The sequence below is a fragment of the Anarhichas minor genome, unplaced genomic scaffold (genome assembly GCF_050575085.1).
Source record: "Anarhichas minor isolate MPS153535 unplaced genomic scaffold, ASM5057508v1 ptg000003l, whole genome shotgun sequence".
Classification (NCBI taxonomy): domain Eukaryota; kingdom Metazoa; phylum Chordata; class Actinopteri; order Perciformes; family Anarhichadidae; genus Anarhichas; species Anarhichas minor.
In genome coordinates, this window is record NW_027466449.1 from 1,960,343 (window position 1) to 1,981,609 (window position 21,267).

General features: G+C 43.1%; 1 protein-coding gene across 1 annotated transcript in view; it reads right to left on the reverse strand.

Annotated features, from left to right (window-relative positions):
• nphp4 (nephronophthisis 4) overlaps positions 1 to 19,773 on the reverse strand; it is a 145,012-nt gene extending 125,239 nt beyond the window's left edge. Inside the window, exons 1-2 of the mRNA XM_076093142.1 lie at positions 19,516 to 19,773; positions 18,771 to 18,908 (exon numbers count right to left, since the gene is read on the reverse strand). Of these exons, the coding sequence (XP_075949257.1) occupies positions 18,771 to 18,908; positions 19,516 to 19,692 (315 nt within the window). The 5' untranslated portion in view covers positions 19,693 to 19,773. The remainder of the gene's footprint in view (positions 1 to 18,770; positions 18,909 to 19,515) is intronic.
• Positions 19,774 to 21,267: the final 1,494 nt, after the last annotated feature.

Consider the following 21,267-nt stretch of genomic DNA (forward strand, 5'->3'; position numbering starts at 1 on the left):
TTTAGTTAAATGTCTCGTTTGCTTGTTTTCATACATTCACCGGACTTTGCCAAGGATTTTTGAGATTCACAAAAAAGCTCATGAAAACAGGGTTTGTCTGCTAAGACGGCAGTCTCCTGCTGGATGTGATTCAACATTAGCAAATGTTTGTGAAGGATTTATCAACACGGGCGATGAGACAGAACAGGATAAGTAACAATGTCTGGTAACTCAACACAGAGGCTTCGGAGTCTGTGAGGACAAAACTTTAAACTGGAACTTTGAGGGAAAAGTAACTTTATGAAATCTTAACAACATCTCTGTTCAGATCTGACAACTGACTAATTTCTCGGTAACGGTGATGCACAATTTCTGGTACTGAACATGTATTCTGTGCGTTTGCTCAGCTTTGAATGCAGATGGATAGCCAAGCAAACGCTGGCTGAGCTGGGAAAGGTAAAAATATCCCCCATCCCAAGATGCATGTCATTCAGTATTCATGGACTGAGAAACTTTACTTTCCCTCAGCTTATTTCTTTATTCCCCCTCCAACCTTAACTCCCAAATCAAAGCCTCATCTGTGACTGAACTTCTCTTGAACCTATCCCAAGCTGTATTAACCAGACATTTTCCCCAAGCCCCCCCCCCCCCCCCCCGGTGATAACGTGGGATTTGCATTGTGGTCAAAGACGTAGTCCCCAGTCTCAGAGCGATCCAAACGTGGACATTGTTCACGACGGATTTCCAATTCAAAAGGTAAAATTTCTTTTTCATCTGCCTCACTGCTTTGATATAGCTCCAAATTGATTCCGCTCCAATCTCAGGAAAAAAAATAAGAAATAAATAAACACTGTCCCCACGGAACAAATATCTCTCCGACTCAATTTGCAATAATTTAGAATTTCAAAGGATGCAGTAAATGCTCAAGAAAACCACTATCACTAGTTTTGAATATTTTGTCGACAGACGAGCTGAACTAAGGATAAAATAGTGTCAAGTGTTTTTGATTAAACATTTTTTACCTAGATTCTCGATACATGAGCTGATTGGTACAGTGTTCCTATGACAGCATGCTTTATCTGCACCCCGCACGGCCTTTTTTCATCACTTTTTCCACTACTAACTCACAGATTTCTTAGATGCCCTGTGTTGTTTAGATCCTGCTTCAGAGCAGCTGCCCTGAAGCATAATGGTGCTACATCTTTCACCGAGTTGGGAGGCAGTGCTGCAAATAATGTACTGCAATGCTTTGGAAGGAGAAGAAAGCTGTGTGTGCCAATAGAAGTCAGTTAGATTTAGGTGTGTTTTAGTTGTTGATACAACTTGTTGATATATGCCCACAAAATTCACTTCTGTTGGCACGCACCTTTCTTCATATCCTGTCAGTACAGATATATTCGTTTTCACATTCAAATATTCGACAGTGACGCTTACTTCAGTTTGCCTGAGAGAAAGCACAAAATGTGCCCCTGTTTCAAGGCCAACAGAAATGACTATACTTTTCCCCAGAACTTTACGTCACGGCAATCTCATGAGATCTCGCTCCTTCCCGACGCCACAGGAGCACTGCGAGATGTCATTGAGAAAACAGCTTGCATCGGCAGCAATGCCAGGCGCAGCATATGTCGGACCTAATGGGAGGTTATAGTGCGCAGCGACTGTCAACAAAGCAGTAATCGATTCTCGCAGGGGTAAATATCCACCCCCTCTCCACCCCCTCTCCACACACACACACACACACACACACACACACACAACTTGAGTAAAGAGGGGCTAACAGCATTGTGGTGACATTAAAACATCATCAGCACAGAGGCATGGAGCTTGAAGTCACTGTCACTAGCAACAACCAGCCTGTCTGCAGCTTCTGGGGGTTTTTGCTGAGACCCCTTTGTGGGTGACAGAGAACCAAACTATAACAGGAAAGAAGGCAAATGAAAGAGAGCGGGAGCTGCTGGGAGATGTAAACCAGAGAGCGGGAGAGATAAGGGAGAGGATTGTGGTGGTGGTTCTGCCGTGAATCGTTTCAGATCCGTCTCACGGTAAACTGGTTTTAGCAGGTAGCAGGTAAGAACTGTGTCCTGGTAAAAGAATGAACTTTAATCATAATACCTTGAGACAAAATTCATGTTGTGGGGTGACAAGGGGGACATTTAATAGACAATCTAATTAATTACATAACATAAATACAGAGAGAAAGTAAATATATATATATATATATATATATATACATATACATATACACACACACAGGTGCTGGTCATATAATTAGAATATCATCAAAAAGTTGATTTATTTCACTAATTCCATTCAAAAAGTGAAACTTGTCTATTATATTCATTCATTACACACAGACTGAAATATTTCAAATGTTTATTTCTTTTAATTTTGATGATTATAACTGACAACTAAGGAAAATTCCAAATTCAGTATCTCAGAAAATTAGAATATTGTGAAAAGGTTCAATATTGAAGACCCCTGGTGCCACACTAATCAGCTAATTAACTCAAAACACCTGCAAAGGCCTTTAAATGGTCTCTCAGTCTAGTTCTGTAGGCTACACAATCATGGGGAAGACTGCTGACTTGACAGTTGTCCAAAAGACGACAATTGACACCTTGCACAAGGAGGGCAAGACACAAAAGGTCATTGCAAAAGAGGCTGGCTGTTCACAGAGCTCTGTGTCCAAGCACATTAATAGAGAGGCGAAGGGAAGGAAAAGATGTGGTAGAAAAAAGTGTACAAGCAATAGGGATAACCGCACCCTGGAGAGGATTGTGAAACAAAACCGATTCAAAAATGTGGGGGAGATTCAGAAAGAGTGGACTGCAGCTGGAGTCAGTGCTTCAAGAACCACTACGCACAGACGTATGCAAGACATGGGTTTCAGCTGTCGCATTCCTTGTGTCAAGCCACTCTTGAACAACAGACAGTGTCAGAAGCGTCTCGCCTGGGCTAAAGACAAAAAGGACTGGACTGCTGCTGAGTGGTCCAAAGTTATGTTCTCTGATGAAAGTAAATTTTGCATTTCCTTTGGAAATCAGGGTCCCAGAGTCTGGAGGAAGAGAGGAGAGACACACAATCCACGTTGCTTGAGGTCCAGTGTAAAGTTTCCACAGTCAGTGATGGTTTGGGGTGCCATGTCATCTGCTGGTGTTGGTCCACTGTGTTTTCTGAGGTCCAAGGTCAACGCAGCCGTATACCAGGAAGTTTTAGAACACTTCATGCTTCCTGCTGCTGACCAACTTTATGGAGATGCAGATTTCATTTTCCAACAGGACTTGGCACCTGCACACAGTGCCAAAGCAACCAGTACCTGGTTTAAGGACCATGGTATCCCTGTTCTTAATTGGCCAGCAAACTCGCCTGACCTTAACCCCATAGAAAATCTATGGGGTATTGTGAAGAGGATGATGCGAAATGCCAGACCCAACAATGCAGAAGAGCTGAAGGCCACTATCAGAGCAACCTGGGCTCTCATAACACCTGAGCAGTGCCACAGACTGATCGACTCCATGCCACGCCGCATTGCTGCAGTAATTCAGGCAAAAGGAGCCCCAACTAAGTATTGAGTGCTGTACATGCTCATACTTTTCATGTTCATACTTTTCAGTTGGCCAAGATTTCTAAAAATCCTTTCTTTGTATTGGTCTTAAGCAATATTCTAATTTTCTGAGATACTGAATTTGGGATTTTCCTTAGTTGTCAGTTATAATCATCAAAATTAAAAGAAATAAACATTTGAAATATATCAGTCTGTGTGTAATAAATGAATATAAGACAAGTTTCACTTTTTGAATGGAATTAGTGAAATAAATCAACTTTTTGATGATATTCTAATTATATGACCAGCACCTGTGTATATATTTATATAATATATTAGTAATAAAGCTGACTTATTGTCTTCTTAAAGTGATTACAAAAACACAGTGATTTGCAATGCATATAAAACTTGCATTTTGAAAAATCTGAATACAAAAACCTGTGTAATAGCTTCATAGAGTCCATTTAGTGGCTGCTGGTGCGAAACAAACAATTATGAGCCTCTCATGGTGCTCTCAGACTGTAGAAGCAGAGGCTAATTCTTCCTGCCCCCTCGAGGTGGTCATTCAAATGCCTGACTTGTGGGAACTGGGCGAGCACTGAAGGGGGGGGGGGGGGGGGAATCACATGGCATTGCACAAGAAGACGAAGAGGCTGCAAATGAGCATTGGTTTCTGCATAGAGGTCCAGAGCAGCTGGGGTGTAATTGACATGGGCTCGGTTGTTTGACCCCTGGTGTCCTCCCAAAAGAACGGCAAACAGCATTTCTATTGAGCCAACATGCCGGCTGGGAAGCTGGGAGCACTATAGTGTCAGCTACCTGGGACTTAGATAACAGGCCTGTGTTAACTGTTCACATGTTATGCATGTACCTGTATGAATGCATGTGACCATGTGTCTAAGATGAATAAAAGCTGACGTAATACAGCATTGAAAAAGCTCACAATACACGGCCTTTAATGCATTTTATTTTAGTGTACATGGAACTGTGAGCTCTTACTGTATCTACTGCAGTTGCTGTGGACCTTTGGCCTTCACCCTGATATCTTGTTGTTCAAAGCAAAAGCTCAGCTCATGAAGTCCTACGAAGCTAAACTATGAAGCGCATGCACTCAGGAAGATTCTTGGCTGACTTTGATGCTAGTTTTGGCAGCATGACCAATGCCTGAGGTGCAGAGGGAGGAAAGTGAGAGGAAGGGAGAGTGTTACAGTAAGTCATTTGACAGGCTCAGAACCAGCGGGTATCAGCATCACAAATCCTCCCGGTGTGAAATTCTGTGACTGTCACCAGCACAGGAGAGATGAGAGATGACGGTGTGGATGATAGAGAGGCAGAGGAAATGACAGGGATGGAGGCTGCAGGCTCCCTTATGACCAATAATGTCGGTGGGGCAGGTCGGACTGAGTATGCATATGTATGAGAGTGGAATCAAATAGATTTTCAGCAAGAGGGCCTCACAGGTCGAACACTTTGGACATGATGTGAAGCCGACCTGTGTGGAACAGCTCACCTAAACACACTTCTTAATAGCTTCACTAGCTGTTTAAAATTGTCTGTCATCTAAAATAGACCAAAGAAAACCAGACCGTCAGAATGGAGGATAATTAATCGCAAATAAAGAGAAAACAAATGAACAAACAGAAAAGCAATACACGTCCCATGAATCAATGTAAAGTAGAATTCCAAAGATAAATCCCAATTAGTCGGAATATAATTTAGACCCGGACAAATTCAGACCTCTGAATCACTGCCACCTTTTCAAGCCTAATTTAGACTCAAATAGTTCTGCTGCCGTCATCATTGCTTTGCAGGTGGGATAAAGAATGGAGACGTCATATCCCTGAGTCAGACCCAGTAAGGCTGACCCAAATATGGTGATGGCGAAAGGGTGGAGGGGACTGAAAGTAGCTAAACTGGTTGTTGTTAAGTCAGAATAACGAGTCTTAAAGCAAAACAGTTTCTTTGACCAGCATGAAACATGTCAGTCACTACTAGATGATCAGGGCAAAGTAACACCGCCTCCCAAAGGGAAAACGTTTTACTTAAACACGAAGTCGGACGGATTAATGAAGGGAAGCCTAAATGGCAATTAGTCCGATAATCATACTCTGATGCCCGGTTAGGTCTCAGTTACTAGGAACCACTGTATCTAAAGCATATCGGGTCTCATTAACTAATATGGCCACTGAAATGTGGATATTTCACATTGAAGAACGGCACAAAGCGAGCAGCAGTTTTATCCCTTGCTGAGTGGGTACATTTGGATCCTTGTAAAAAATTATACCTACATCTTATCATTACCATAATACACTCCTGAACCTTTACAGACTGTATAAGGAGGGCCATTCTGCAGGGTCAGAGATGTAGAAGTGGACGAGGCAGCTCATGAGAACCTGAAGCATGACAGGGTGAAAAAAAAGAACGGGCAGAGTAATGGAGCCGATTGAGAAGTTGAAGGCACAAAAAGGTGTTCCATTCTATCACCTGAGTGACTGGTGCGAGGAGAAAGATAGGGTTGGGCTGCAAAGAATGTCTCCCCTGAGTGATTTGATATAAAAGTTAATGTCAGGACCAAACGGAAAGAGGAACAGAAAGAAACAGAACAGGTGGAGGACTGGGGAAAGCTGATTTATCGGCCAAAGATGAGAGGACTGCAGCAATTACTGGAGAAACAGCCCAATTATGTGGAAGCCCTCCAAGGACTGAGGGGGACAGTGATGCGATTTCTATCCAGCAAAGACTTTCATCGAGCGATTCTCACTTTTCAAAAATCTCCAACTGAGGCTATTTAAGACTACGGGGATTTTTAAATATCTGACCAACCTTTCATTGTCGTTGTGGAGGAGGCTGGCCAGCATGGATACAACTGAACCTCAATATATTGTATAGATACTTTTGTCGTACCAATCGAAATGTGTCCATAGCGCCAAGAAGTCTAAGATAATTCAAAATGTGTTTCCACTGTGGGGTATTCAGTCAGTTTTCATCATAAACGGAATGTAAACAGGGTGTCAGTAGATTTGGGTTGACACAATGCTAACAATGTAAAGCGTTTGTTTGTAGAAAAGTGTGACAGAAATAGGTTGTTGATATACACTCACCGGCCACTTTATTAGGCACACCTGTTCAATTGCTTGTTAAGACAAATGGCTAATCAGCCAATCACATGGCAGCAACTCAATGCATCTAGACGTGGTGAAGACGACTGGCTGAAGGTCAAACCGAGCATCAGAATGGGGAAGAAAGGGGATTGAAGTGACTTTGAACGTGGCATGGTTGTTGGTGGGGGCTGGTCTGAGTATTTCAAAAACTGCTGATCTACTGGGAATTTCATGCACAACCATCTCTAGGGTTTACAGAGAACGGTCCGAAAAAGAGAAAATATCCAGTGAGCGGCAGTTGTGTGGACGAAAATGCCTCGTTGATGTCAGAGGTCAGAGGAGAATGGGCAGAGTGGGTCGAGATGATAGAAAGGCAACAGTAACTCAAATAACCACTCGTTACAACCAAGGTATGCAGAACACCGTCTCTGAACGCACAACATGTGGAACCTTGAAGCAGACGGGCTACAGCAGCAGAAGACCACACCGGGTACCACTCCTGTCAGCTAAGAACAGGAAACTGAGGCTACAATTCACACAGGCTCACCAAAATTGGACAATAGAAGATTGGAAAAACCTGGTCTGATGAGTCTCGATTTCAGCTGCGACATTCAGAATTTGGCAATTTCGGGTCAGAATTTGGCAAAAACAACATGCATGGATCCATGCTGCCTTGTATCAACGGGTCAGGCTGGTGGTGGTGGTGTAATGGTGGGGGGATATTTTCTTGGCACACTTTGGGCCCCTTATTACCAATTGAGCATTGATTAAACGCCACGGCCTACCTGAGTATTGTTGCTGACCATGTCCACCCCTTTATTATGAGTGGTTAATACCGCATCCACCAACATCGGAAAATAAAGCATACAAGTTGCATGCCAACTCCAGATGTGCCTACTAGTTTCAACCGCATCCCAATGTCTCCTTTTCCTTTCATATACGCCATCTGTGATGCATAAGAAAATACTCTAAACATTAATCCACTTTGGTTCGCAGGTGGGAGGCCAAATGTTTAGCATAGAGCACAACATTCCTTATCTTCAGTCAGATTCTGAATGAATGAAGTCTCGTCTCCTGCTGCACTAGCTCTATGTCTGCTGTCTCGCAGCACTCGATCTATGACTAGTATCATGGCTGACCATCTTGCTCCACTGCAGCAGCAGCAATTACACGTCAAAGCCACACACACTCCCGGGTGTTTCATTTACCTTTTGAGCCTTGCCTTGCTTCCATTTGCTCTCACAAAAATCAGTGTAACTCTAAGAGCTTTTCTACCAGTTAAGTTGCGTGAGTGGTGACAAGAGATGAATGGGAAAGAACCATTGTGTCTAAAATTGACATTTTGGTTTGAGGATGGCACAAGAGGAAAGAATTGAGTCACTGAGTGTCGAAATTGGAAAAGGTTCATTGCCTGAGGTGCAAAAAGTGTTCAGCTAATTTCATGGCAATCTGTCTTTCAGATATATATAAAACACAATCTTGTTTTTGTTCAATATTAACATGGATCAAAGCTCTGGTCATGGGGGAATTCCGACCTGTTGATAGTGCTAGAAACAATGTTGGGGTCTTCAGGGGACATCCACCAAAGATTATTCATACAAAATGGCATGCTAATCTGGGATGTAGTTGTCCAAAGGGACAACTTTGGACCGTCTGATCATCCTCAGAGCCCACAGAAGGTAAATGTATCACAATACCAACTGTGTGTTTGAATCCAACTGCCATCAGTCTGAAAACACACCGTTAATACCTGAAAGAAACGGGCAACTCTTTTTCTCAACATACAACACAGGGAAGACAGACACCGACCATGATGGATAATGGCTCCAGACATGGCTCGGGTATAACAGATGACGTTAAACTGACTAAGGTCCTGAAGGCAGAGGGAAGGTTGACTGTGAGTTACATCTGTCCTGGCAGGTTATAAGCCCTGAATCATAGCCAAGGCTGGTCTGAGGCAGGATGAGAAATCAGATGAAAGAACAGTAGTCGTGCAGAATGCACACAATGAGAACCTCCTAAACAGCACAACTCCCATAACCTTTTCCCTAAATTCCTCACTTTTAGCTTCAGCGTCTCTGGTGTTCGCTGCCTTGTCCCCGACCCCGACAGAATCCAAAGAATCTCTACTCTACAACATCCCCAGCTTTGCCGGCGACAGATCTCGGCGCTCGCTGGGTAAAGTCTTAGTTTGTCACCCAGGTTTCGGGTCTCCTGACATTTTGTAAATCCCGTCTGAAATGCCTCACAGACAAACTGCGGGGCACTGGCTGTTTATGCTCGAGAGGCATCACAATAAGGGAGACATGCAGGAAATATACACGCGATGAAAGGGTCGGAGGAACACTGCCAGACTCAAAAAGGTATTCTAAAAAGGTACATTTCAACAAAAGTTGATGTTGGCAATGTCAAAGCCTGGAACAACAAAGCACGAGGACAGAATCTCTTTCTTTCTCTCTGTCTCAACGTCTCTCTTTCCCTCTCTACCACACACACACACACACACACAGGCAATGCAGAATTATAGGGACAAGCTTACTTTTTGTGTGTGTGTGTGTGTGTGTATGCTATTTGGAGGGAAAAGAGGGAGTGACGGAAAGAGAAAAGAGCTAGGAGTCAAGTAAGAATCAAGTCAATACGCATCACACACAGTAGAAGTAAGTCACACACACACACAGAGACCAAACACCTCCTCGAGGCTCTCATCTCTCCCAACTGTCACATCCGCAGTAGCGGCCCTTGAATTCCCTGACACACACACACACACACACACACACACACACACACACACACACACACACACACACACACACACACACACACACACACACACACACACACACACACACACACACACACACACACACACACACACACACACACACACACACACACAATATATAGCTGTCTATGGGGTGTGCCACTCCAGCGTGTAAAGCTGTTAAGCAGCAGCTGCTCCTGCTAGATGTTTGGTCCCCTTGTCACTGAAGTATTGATCAGTTCTCGGGCAAAGCAGCAGAGTCTGCGATCCCACCGTCCCCATGTATAATTGAAGCGTATATCTCTAAGTGTAGCGCGCCAGTTGGGAGAAGGAATTAAGCCCCGAGGAAAGCTGAAGGCCCGTCTATGCCGCTGTAGCGGCTCCTTTGTCCATCAATCACATGACTTTTTTTCCCACACAAAAGGGTGTCATGGGCTCGCTACATTTACCGTGGGAAGTGCCATGCCTTGTGAAAAAAGAGAATAGAAGGCAGACTCAATATCGGTTCATGTTTTACTGCTGGCCATTTATCTGAGCTCAAAGCAGTTCAAAAGACGACTCCTTTGGGCCATTCTGTACTCGTGAGCATACAGGAGCAATGTCTTAAAAGATTATTGGGTTTATTTTCCTCATCGCCATCAAATCTAGTGGAAATCAACAACGTGTCAGTTTGTCTCCAACTTTGACTTCCAACAAATAAACTACGGTGCCCGTGTTCATGGTAATGAAGGAACACGTCACCCAGAGCAATCGTATGTCTCATTGATGCGTTTTCTTTTTACGACAACAATGGAGCTCTATGGCACGGAGTAATTAGCCGTGTCACCGACCGGTGGAGCCTTCCCGACAGAACAATCATTCTGCTGTCATCGCTGTCAGTGTGGGCAGCTCTTTTTGTTGGATGCTGTCGCCGACGACATCACTTCATTGGGACAGAGGCGTGCCGGAGACCTTCCTCAGGATCCTGAAGATAAACGGGAAAAGACAACCAAGACCAGTAGGTTTTGGGGACATTTTTGTCATCGTATTTTTCGAATTTAACGGTCTGTCCCTGAAGAAGGAGTGAGCGCCGCCAACAAGCCGCTACAGTGGGGCGATGGCAGAGAGAAACAGCGGAGGGGGGGGGGGGGGGGGGGGGGGGACTGTTCATTGTTGGAACAGTGGAAAGACGAACCACGTCGCGTTTTGTGAGCTTTATATTTGTTATTTCTTTATAATTCTGAAGGGTTGTCCTTTCGTTTGTCGGTTTAGGTTTAACAATATTTCCTTCATTGACATTTTGTGAGTTAATTTTGTTTATTTGTGAAACTCAGGGGAATCGCCGCTCGCCCGCAATGCATCCTGGTACACGGAGGCACAGCGGGCGCGGCTCAGCAGCGGGAGGGATCAGCTTTTCCAGCACGCATTGGGGAATTTACTTCTTCAGACGACTTCATTGACCATCAACCCTGATTGGACGTCCACATGAAAGGCGGCAAATTTTCTTTTTAAGACTAAACATTGATAACAAATCTAGTTTTCGCAGCCTATTTGTTCTTCTTATTTCTTCATATATATGCCACAGTGGTGGTTATGCTTACAATGTCCTGTAAACATGCACTCGTGTGAACACAAACCACACAGACAGCTTCACAAACAAAGCCACGGGGAAGCAGAACGACTGAAAAACACATAATACCACAGCACATACAGTTGTGTTTACGACTATAACACGCAGAGCAGTATAAATGTGCACACTGATTAATATAAATATCACCTGCTGTTTAACACAGCTCATGAGAGTTTACAAAACATTGTGCTTTGAATTTGGTGGTGTGGTGATGTGTGTTTATACCGTGTCACCAACTTGACAATCTCTTCAGCCTTGCAAAGAAAAGGCCTAATCAGTCTTCTTTTATCAAAACCTCCCCAGTTATGTAAATCAGTAGCAACAGGTTGGAGAGCCCAGAAGCAACGCATTTGAAATAAAAGCTGATAATTGCGCCATTAGAGAAAACACCTCCCACACAGTATACGGTAGAACATGCAAAGTAGTGTATATATATATATATATATATATATACACAAACACAGCGTATATATTGTGCACGGTTACATCTCTAGTCGCCGTCTCTTTTACTGCAGGATCTCTGACATCAACATCATTCTTTTCTGTGCAAACAAATATGAAGTGCACCTTGAGTATTTTTGGATCAAGAAGGTCAAGAACGGACGTTGCTGCTAAAAGGTTCCGCGCAGCCACACAGCTGTTTTCAGTTGACCCGACTAATGGCACCTCTGCTCAGGTTGATGGTGGGATGACGGTGGGATGACGGTGGAAACGACGGCGATGTCACCGCTCTCAACACACCGAGAGGAATGATAAAAGTGTCGTGACAAGGTGCAAGCTGGAGAGAGACGTCAATCAGGTGCCGAAAATAGGTCCAATCAAGGCCTGACTGTGGGGACAGAAATATTGTCCATTTTCCTAACGTGATTTCTTACTGCAGCTATTCACTGTTTAATGGGATTACTGTCACGTTTCCATTGTTAAAGAGTTAATTACTTCTGCTGGCAGTGGGGACGGGTACTGGGGAGTGGGCTAACTTTAACAAAAGGGAGTGAAAACACAGCAAATGCTCAGCATGCATAGAATAGTTATTTCACAAAGACTATCTGTTAATTGCTCCCAGATAGTCTCTCTTGTATTTACAGAATTATGACGCATGTATGTAGCATGTATCAATAGAAAAAGTGATACTTTCGAACAGTATCGATACCGGGATCAATATAATTCTAATAATACCTATCCCTAAATGTCAAACCTGTAGAAACCCTGACATCATGCTATGCTGCCCATAACCTAGAGCAGTGTACACCAAACTTTTTTTAAATGACCAAATTCAGAATGGGCCTTTTTAATAAATCCTGAGAAAAAGAAAAAAAAAAATTGTTACTGCCATTTCCGCATCACTTTTTATTATCTTGAATATATAAACCAGCCATGTTGAAGAGTTATCGTTAACGATACCTGTTTTTTATGCATGTGCTATTAAAAACATATACACGTGTTTAATGCATTATAAATGAGACCAAATGAATGCGTTTAGGCAGAGTTAACAGTCTCACATTATTTTCATTTCCTCTTATCAGTTAAACAAAAAAAAAAAGAGTGTTCACTAGCCTTTCGTTTTAGATTTAATGTTATAAGTAGACGACAATCATCAGATTGCCTCGTGTGGCCTAAAGGTATACTGCAGGTATAAATGTTCAATAACAACTATGGAAGAAATTCAGCTAATTTATTTGGAATGACTGATCTAGGGGACAAAACAGAGAAGCATGATCACTTTCAAAACCAGTTCAACTAAAGGCTGAATCAATGGGCCTCTTCCATCGCAGATGTTTGCTGGTAATCAGCCTGAAACACCTACAAAGTTATCAACAGGGAGGAACATAATTCATTCTCCAATAGTTTATTCTTTTCTTGTGGAGTCAAGTTCAGAGTTGACATGAGAGATGATATATAGATATGAATCGTGTGTGCAGTCAAACGCGACAGACCGCAAAACGCTGTGAATATAGCAGAGAACAACAAAAAGAGAAGCTGTTCTTCGGCTGAGCCAGCTGGGAGGCGTGGAGGCTTCAGCTGGAGCGTCGTTACAGCACTGACAGCTTCAACTTGGCAACGTATAGTAACGCTTTAAGGAGAAACGTGTGCTTCACACTCACAGGACGAGTGTGACTGCCGCCATGTATTCATGTACTCCGAGCTGAAGTTTGAACCACGCGGGACTGCTCACTTTGAAAAGCAGCTTGCTCTTTGGAGAACAACTACTCGGGAAACAAAAGCGGAGGAATTGCATGACTGATGTTCAAATGTTTTCCCATCGGTGGAGGCGCTGTCTTCTTCTGCTCGTCAGTGCTTTGAAGTCATGTAATAAGGCTGTGTGTGTGTGTTAGTGCATGTGGGGGTGAGGGGGCGTTGTTTTCATCGCATAATGGGCACCAGAGTCCGTTCTGCTGTCAGGCTCCTTTGGTTCGGGGTTGTTGGGTTAGCATATAGGTCAGGTGTAGACATGAGTTTAAAGTTAGGAGAAGGGACAAAAGAATAAAGGGTAGAGAAGTAAAATAGGCATGCTTGTGTGTGTGTGTGTGTGTGTGTGTGTGTGTGTGTGTGTGTGTGTGTGTGTGTGCGCGCTACTCCCAGCTTTGTCTGTGCGGTGCAGCCTACGTCATGCCAAACAGCATTCGGAGACCGAGAAAAACAAGAGGTTGCACGGACAGGAACAAAACTTGGCCTTTTCTCCAAAGCCCAGCTGTCGGCCTGATAATGTTGCACATATGAGAAGAAACCACCGGCTCCCCGTGAAGGCAGGGAGTTCAAATGGAGTGATCACAGTGAGAGACAATGCAGAAAGATGCACATTTCTCTCCTTCTGCCTCCTCCCGCCGATGAACTCCTCCGTCTGAGGCTGACTGTGTTATGGCCCAACATTGCCCTCTGCTGGCCACGGCCTCCACTCCCTTTGACTGAGTGCAGCAAAGGAGAGCAACCTTGTGGAAAACATCCAGACGGTTATCAAACAATCTGAGTCATGATGTGAGAAAAACAGCAACTAGTATTCTGGGTGATGTAAGACATACTGGACTTTGTACCAGGATTTTTTAAAGATACATTAGTCTCCAGATTGTGAATTGACTTTGCTTAAAAGAGTTGTTGTTTTTAATGCACACACATATAAGCATGTCATGGCATTGTTCTTCCTCAGAATCCCATCAAAGGAAATGTGCAATAACCTACATTTCCCTTTGTGCATCCAAGCAAATAGACCTAAACAGAAGCAAAGGCCTACATTTTTCGGTGTGAATTTAAAGGGCTGTATACATTGAATTCCATAAATAAAAGCAGGTTCCACAAGATTTGAAAACCATTAAAGCATTTACAAAAAACAACAATCGAACAGTCCCAAAATGTGCACTCTACTTTTTAAAACAGCGGCTCCATAAGTCAGACTTGACAGCTCGACAACAAACACGCGGAGCGGCACGAAAACAAACAGATGTCGTCATTGCCTCTGCTGGGGAGGAAAGACATGCCGAAGCAAGAAGATAGATCTAACAAGAGCTGCCTCTCTCCCTCTTTAATCACTGCGCATATTTGCTTTCCAGACGATATTAAAAGCAATCCATCATGGCTGACCGGGGGGGGGGGGGGGAGGTGGGGGCCGGCCTCGCAATTTTCACCGTGCTCCCTGTAAATGAAGAGAGGATTCCCCCCTCTGACATTATTTAGATATCAAACAGCAATTTGCCACTCATAAACACCAGCATGAATGCGAGCGCATCGGGCCAAATCCAATAAAAAAAAAAGAAAAGCTGGTGCAGCTCTTGCGGCACGACACCGAGAAGGCCAGCCCCACTTTATCATCCTGATGGGATATGATGTGCTTTATATTATTACCCTGGATGGATAATGGGATTTGGACACTTATTGGGATACCAAGTGGGTTTTTATATACGGGCTACGACTATTATGGCGGATCAAAGTGAGGCCATACGCTGTGAGAGATTGTTCCATCAAAAAGGACATGGAGCAGAGGGAAGGAGAGAAAACAGATGGTGATAAAAACTGGGAATCAGAATGTGCCATAGCTGTGACTCATTGGTGTCTCTGTTAGAAAAAAAAGACTTCTGCAACGCATTTATCAGCCAGCTACAGCTCACGGTGTTATTTCCTTCAAAAAGAGTTTCTCAAAACATCTCGAACAACAGCTCGCACCGAGAGCAGATCAGGCATCGTGAACATCAGGAGGCTACGGAGGAGGTCGGCAGCGCTCCGACGCGATCATAAAACAGTGGGTGACATGGCCTCCAACCAGGATGTTCAGAGGCCTTCAGATGTCTGATTGAGAGAGAACACAGACATCCAGCTGTTCCACAGATATCCGCTCAAACATAACAAAATGACTTAAAAGAGACGGTAAACACGACGCTGGGAGACCCGCTTTCAGCGGATGAAACCGTGGACCCTTTCACAAGAAACTCCTCTGGCTGACTGCATCTTCCCACTGGAGGATCGAGGTTCAAGCTCTACGCGATCGCAGGGACGCCTCGTCGGGTGTCTTAAGCCAGAAGGTGCGGAACAGCTGCCATCAGCAGTGATGCTGTTTTGCCTGGATGAACGAGGAAGAAGGGCAGGAAAAAAAAGTCTGGCTCGTTCCCTCATTCTGTCTCCCGTCCCTCTGTGAAATGATTGCTTTCAGTGCGACGTGTATAATAACATAATAAGTCACCACAATCAGAGACGTTTCTCCCAAAAATAAGTCTATTTCTCATGTTTTACCGACATTGAATGTCGCAGCCATTTCCACATGTAATTGCAGGGTAAACACAGGTGTGATTGAAAAAAAAAAAAAAAGCGATGGCCCTGTTCCATTTAGATGGGCTGGGGCCCTGGTGTTGTGCATGCTGGCTCACCGTAATGGCCGGGACACTGAACAGAATGGGACCTTCATCAGTTTTATCAATTACCCCTGTGTTTACCCTGCTATTACATGTCAGAATGGCTGCCGTGAGAAGGGTTTATTGGTTGTGAGGGCTGTCTGGTTGTCTTCCTGGCCTCGTTTCCTGTTTCCTGAGGACCGAAAAGTCTCACTACGACTGTGTGCTTCTACTGCGGCAGCCTGGTGTCGTTCTCAGGCGCAGTGAATGGCCGTGCTAGCATAGCGGCTCCTCGCTCGAGCGTGGCGCGCTTCTCAGGGGCTGTGGATTCATCAACATGTGTGTCGTGCTGCCTTCAGGTGCTGCAGGGACTTCATGAACTGAAGCAGAAGCTTTTTATATATTCTGAAGCAGCCGTGGACAGCAGATAGTGGAACTAATTACTCTGGACACAAAGAAATAAGTAAAAGAAGATTGCTTTTACTAAGAACTTTTGACTACAAGTAAAATGCATCAGAGTGTGGCGTTCTTGACCAACAGTGTAAAGGGTTGTTGGAAGCCATCGACTTTAACTTTGACCACTGTACAGGAAACAGACCAGAGGGTGCCTTGCTAAATGAAAAGAGATCCTTTCAACTGGAACGGATACCGTGAAGATAATCTGATCCATATTTGATCTTTCGTATAGTTTGTCTTCGACGTTCTCTTTAGCGTTTTCAAGAAGCGATTGGATATTTCATCATCAAAGCACATCCTTCGAAGAGGACATCACACACTTTACACATCAAAAAAAGGTGTTTCTTTGTTCCCTCTGTCTAATGATGATTACAGAGGAGAAACGACTGGGAGAACAATGATTGGGAAGAGTAAAGAAATGAAGTGCGACGAAGTGAGACTCAAACACATTTGACTGAAACTGCGGGCCAAATTCATTCACGTTTACAATTACAAGACAATACAGCCTCAAGTGTTGCTTGTTCAGAGCCGCTCAACCACAGCAGAAATAATACGACAGGAAGTACGTGGAATTGCACCAGATTTACCTCCAAACCACAAAGGACTGACGTCCTGTTGACCGAAGTTTTTCGCTTTCATTCGTACGATCTGCATCCGAACACTAACGCGGAGCTGAAAGTGATACCACGAGTTAGAATAGAAGGCTTGTAAAATGAACAAATTGGAACATCGGGATGCTCGGACACTCGCCTCAGTGTGCTGCTGAGTCACACAACTCAGTCGTGACGTTTAAAGTGATCGATTGTTGCAGTCAAGCCAAATGGTCCATTTTGAATTCACTGGGCTTCACGCAGGTTTTATGTCTCTGCTGCTAACAATCTGCCGCCGGTTCTCTGCGGCGCCGCTGAACCTGTCGATGGTGAAAGTTAAACATGTAATGGCAGCCACAGAGAGCTGACAGAGGTGTCTGTTATTGCTCACTCGTGCGGATGAGCAGAGAACTAATTAGATGCATCTGCGAAACACCTTGAAGGAGGCAGAAACACCGCTCTGGAAAGCGCTAGATGTTGAGTTATTGTACCCGGTGCATGCTGTTTGCAAATCAATCAAAACTTTTTGTTCACATCTGGTCGGAAGGAGTGTGAAAACTGAGAGGGCTGAGAGTTGAAATAGCAAAATACACCAAAGCCTCCGCAAATGCGAGTCTGCCAGGATTTCTACAGTTGAAATGCACTGTGTTTGTAGTACATTATCACACCAAAAGACTACAAACTGTAGCGTCACACTCATCACTGCTTACAGTTAATGATCTCTGATTCATTTTTAGCTATGACTCTCACACACGTGACACTTGTTAGGGTGAAGTTTGTTGACTTCACATAATTTCTAATCAGAGAGCAGGACTGCTTTATCGCAATATAGAATTAATGTAGGATTTTTGCATCAATGTGATGAATTACATTTTTTGTGGGGGGGGGGGGGGGGGGGGGGTATATAATTATCTGGCCAAGCCAAAAACAAACATTTAATTTATTTATCAACGGTTTCTATATAAATCTTCCAGAGAATGTAGTAAATCATGTTATATAATGATACTGCAGAGCAAAGTGATGCATCATAATAGAGGATTTTATCCATATTGCCCGTTCCTGCTGGGGTTCTCTCTCTCTCTCTCTCTCTCTCTCTCTCTCTCTCTCTCTCTCTCTCTCTCTCTCTCTCTCTCTCTCTCTCTCTCTCTCTCTCTCTCTCTCTCTCTCTCTCTCTCTCTCTCTCTCTCTCTCTCTCTCTCTCTCTCTCTCTCTCTCTCTCTCTCTCTCTCTCTCTCTCTCTCTCTAGGAAGGAGTTATTGTTGCTTCTTTAGTCACGGCTTTTGAATGTAATAGAGAAACATCAAGTTTTCAGAGGATTTAGGGACATAGTTTAACTTTATACATTCATTGTGTGATTTTTAAATGTATGAAACCTCTTAACCCTGTAACAATAACTGGACACGTTTCATTAGTGGCGACTGCCTGATCACTAATGGATCTGCTATTCATTGTGTCTGTATTGTATCCATCATTTTCTTATGAAAAATCCCCTGTAATAACTCTCGTAAGTTGTTGCTTTGTATAAAAAGTGCTCTTTCTCAACTTGCTGGGTGAGGAAGAAGGTGATTATAAGATGGGACTTGTTGAATGCAACTGGAATCACGTTTTGGTAATAAGGGCACTTTGTAACTTGCTGAGTTTAGACTGACAACGTTCTCAAGAGCGCAGAAGAACACAGTGCAATCATCAGTGCTAATTGAAAGCCTTGAGTGGTGGAGCTTTTGAGATGGTTGTAATTAAGTCATGGCTGTGCCAAATTAATTTAATTTAAACTTGAATGGGCATTGATTTCACTATATAATCATCAATCCACTGCTAATCAATAACAACATGAGAGAAGTTTGAAATAGAGCCAAACACACAGTGCATCACATCTGCAGTTGTCGGTCCTTATCTCAGTGTGATGGTAAAGATACCTCGTTGAGGGAGATCTTGTTGTTGTTCATCCTCTGGGCTGGACTCCTCCATGTTTTCCCAAAGAAGTGCTGATGGTTTCTGTCAAACAGGGTCACTCGCAGCTGGTAGGTCACATCTGGTTCCCCCCCTGACATCTCCTGGGTCTAAAAAGGAAAAACACACACACACATTAGACAAGTCACAGGTAATCGTCGCCCTAAAAGGTTTACATGTATGACAAATGAAACCTTAAAATCTAATCCAATTTAACAAACATCCACGAGTGATTTCCACTCCAGAACTTTATACAAGATCCAAACGCTAAAATCTGCATACATATAATACTTGGTGTGTATAACAACAATCTAAGTTATCTTAAAAGTGTTTCTTATTTCCATGAGACGCGTATGTGACTTACTGCAGTGGTGTTTGGGGAAATATCTCTAAACCGAATTTGCAAAGAGCACACATGGCATTCTGACATGGGTGTCTGTCAGTGGTCAATGTAATTGCCTGGTTGATCAAATGAAAGGTCAGCTTTAATTATTAAACTTTTGCTCTTTGCTTCAGACGCACTGTGACGTATGATAAAGTATAGGGGCCTGTATCATACCTTTGTTCAATAAAGACAGCCGAAAGTCGACTCAAATTAAAACAGACTATAGGTGCGTTCATACCCCCCACCCCCCCCCACCTCATCTCTGCCACGAGCACAACTCTTTCTAAATCTGTATCAAGCGTTCAGCGTTAACTGTGAGCAATCACCTGCGGGAGGTGAGCTGCAGTGAGTCGGCTGAGGTGGAGCTGGAGACCGGTGGACTGGGTGAAGTGGTTTTCCAAAGCCAGGCGAACTGTCTGGCTGGGCGGAGGAACCACCCGGCTCCTTTCAAACACTTCTCTCCAGCCGTCCGCCATGTTGAATGTGTCTTCTGTTTTGACCATACCCTGTAGTTAATAGTAACACGATGATGCCATAGCGAAAGTACGGACATACAGCGTAAGACAGAGTTGTTACTGCGAATGTTTATCTTCTCCACCCGTTTACATTTTCAAACCCGCGGCCGCCATATTGAAATCGGATTGTACTACTCAGCGCACAGGGGTTAGATGAGTAAATCAGTGATTGCATCACTATATTCACGATTAAAACAACAATGCAAATATTACACATTTAACATGTGACAAAATTACTAATGCGTCGAGTAATTTCACCCCGAAACTGAACATCAAAACAGTACTTCACAATGTTCGCATTTTAACCTCTGAACCTTTCATTTGGTATGTCCCGTCGCGCTGCATCAGTTGCTATGGTAATGTTCACTTTGCCATACGGGTCTAGAGTTCAGGACCTTAAATGCACAAAGTGAATAAAACATCCACTGTTATGTCAGTACCATGTATACTTAGAATAAGGCATATTATAATAACATAAACGTATCATTATTTTAAAGATATATTAACATTATTTGTAGTAAGAGTAGTAAAAAAGGGTCGGTGGTCCTTTTTTATGACAAAATGTGAGAACATTTCCTTTGACTGCCTGATAAAGTTAAGGAGAATAATGTTCAGATCTTATTTTTCCGAGTTTATCTGATGGTCCGCTTTATCTGACTTCAGGTGTGTCTTTGATAAATGGAAATATAATTGATTCCCGTGTGAAATGGCTGAACAATGAGTTTATCTCCTAACAATGTCAGACATATCCAAGGCAGTATGATGCTCAAAATAGACATTACACGAGAAGCCCTTCAGACAGTCAAGAGGTTCAGTATAAAAAAAAGATTTATTAGTAAGAAGGGATGATTTTATTTAAATTATTGCTTTAGGTTAGGCCACTATTAGCCTATATCAGGGGTGTCCAAACTTTTTTCAGAGGGCCAGATTTGATAATGGGAAAATGCCCAAGGGCCAACAGTCCCTGCTGACATTATTTTAAACAATACAAGTAGCCTTGTAGATAAAACGGAGATGAATTTATATCATTGTATAAAGAGAGTGACATGAGAAGATCAATCTCATGTCTGTAAGTTAAATCAGCTATAATCACTATTTTAAAGTCATTAGTGACTCGTCTAAAACATTTAAAAAAGGAATAACTTCAATAGAATCATTCTATACACTGTAGCTTCTTTACATTCTGTTAGAATGTAAAGAAGCTACATTCTGATACAATGTAACTTCTTTACATTCTATTAGAATGTAAAGAAGTTACATTGTTGCCTTTTCTTTTCTTTTCTTCCCACAAGAACGTAATTTTGTCAGGTTGATAAAAAAATGTCACTTTACTTCCTGACATTATTATTTTACCACAGGGGTGTCCAAATTTTTTTCAAAGAGGGCCAGATTTGATAATGTGAAAATGCCCAAGGGCCAACAGTCCCTGCTGACATTATTTTAAACAATACAAGTAGCCTATACATACATTGTTATTTAATCATTTTATTTTCAATGACAGCAAATAGCAATGTAACCAAATGTAAGCATTCATGTGTGAACACATCTCAACAACTCGATAAC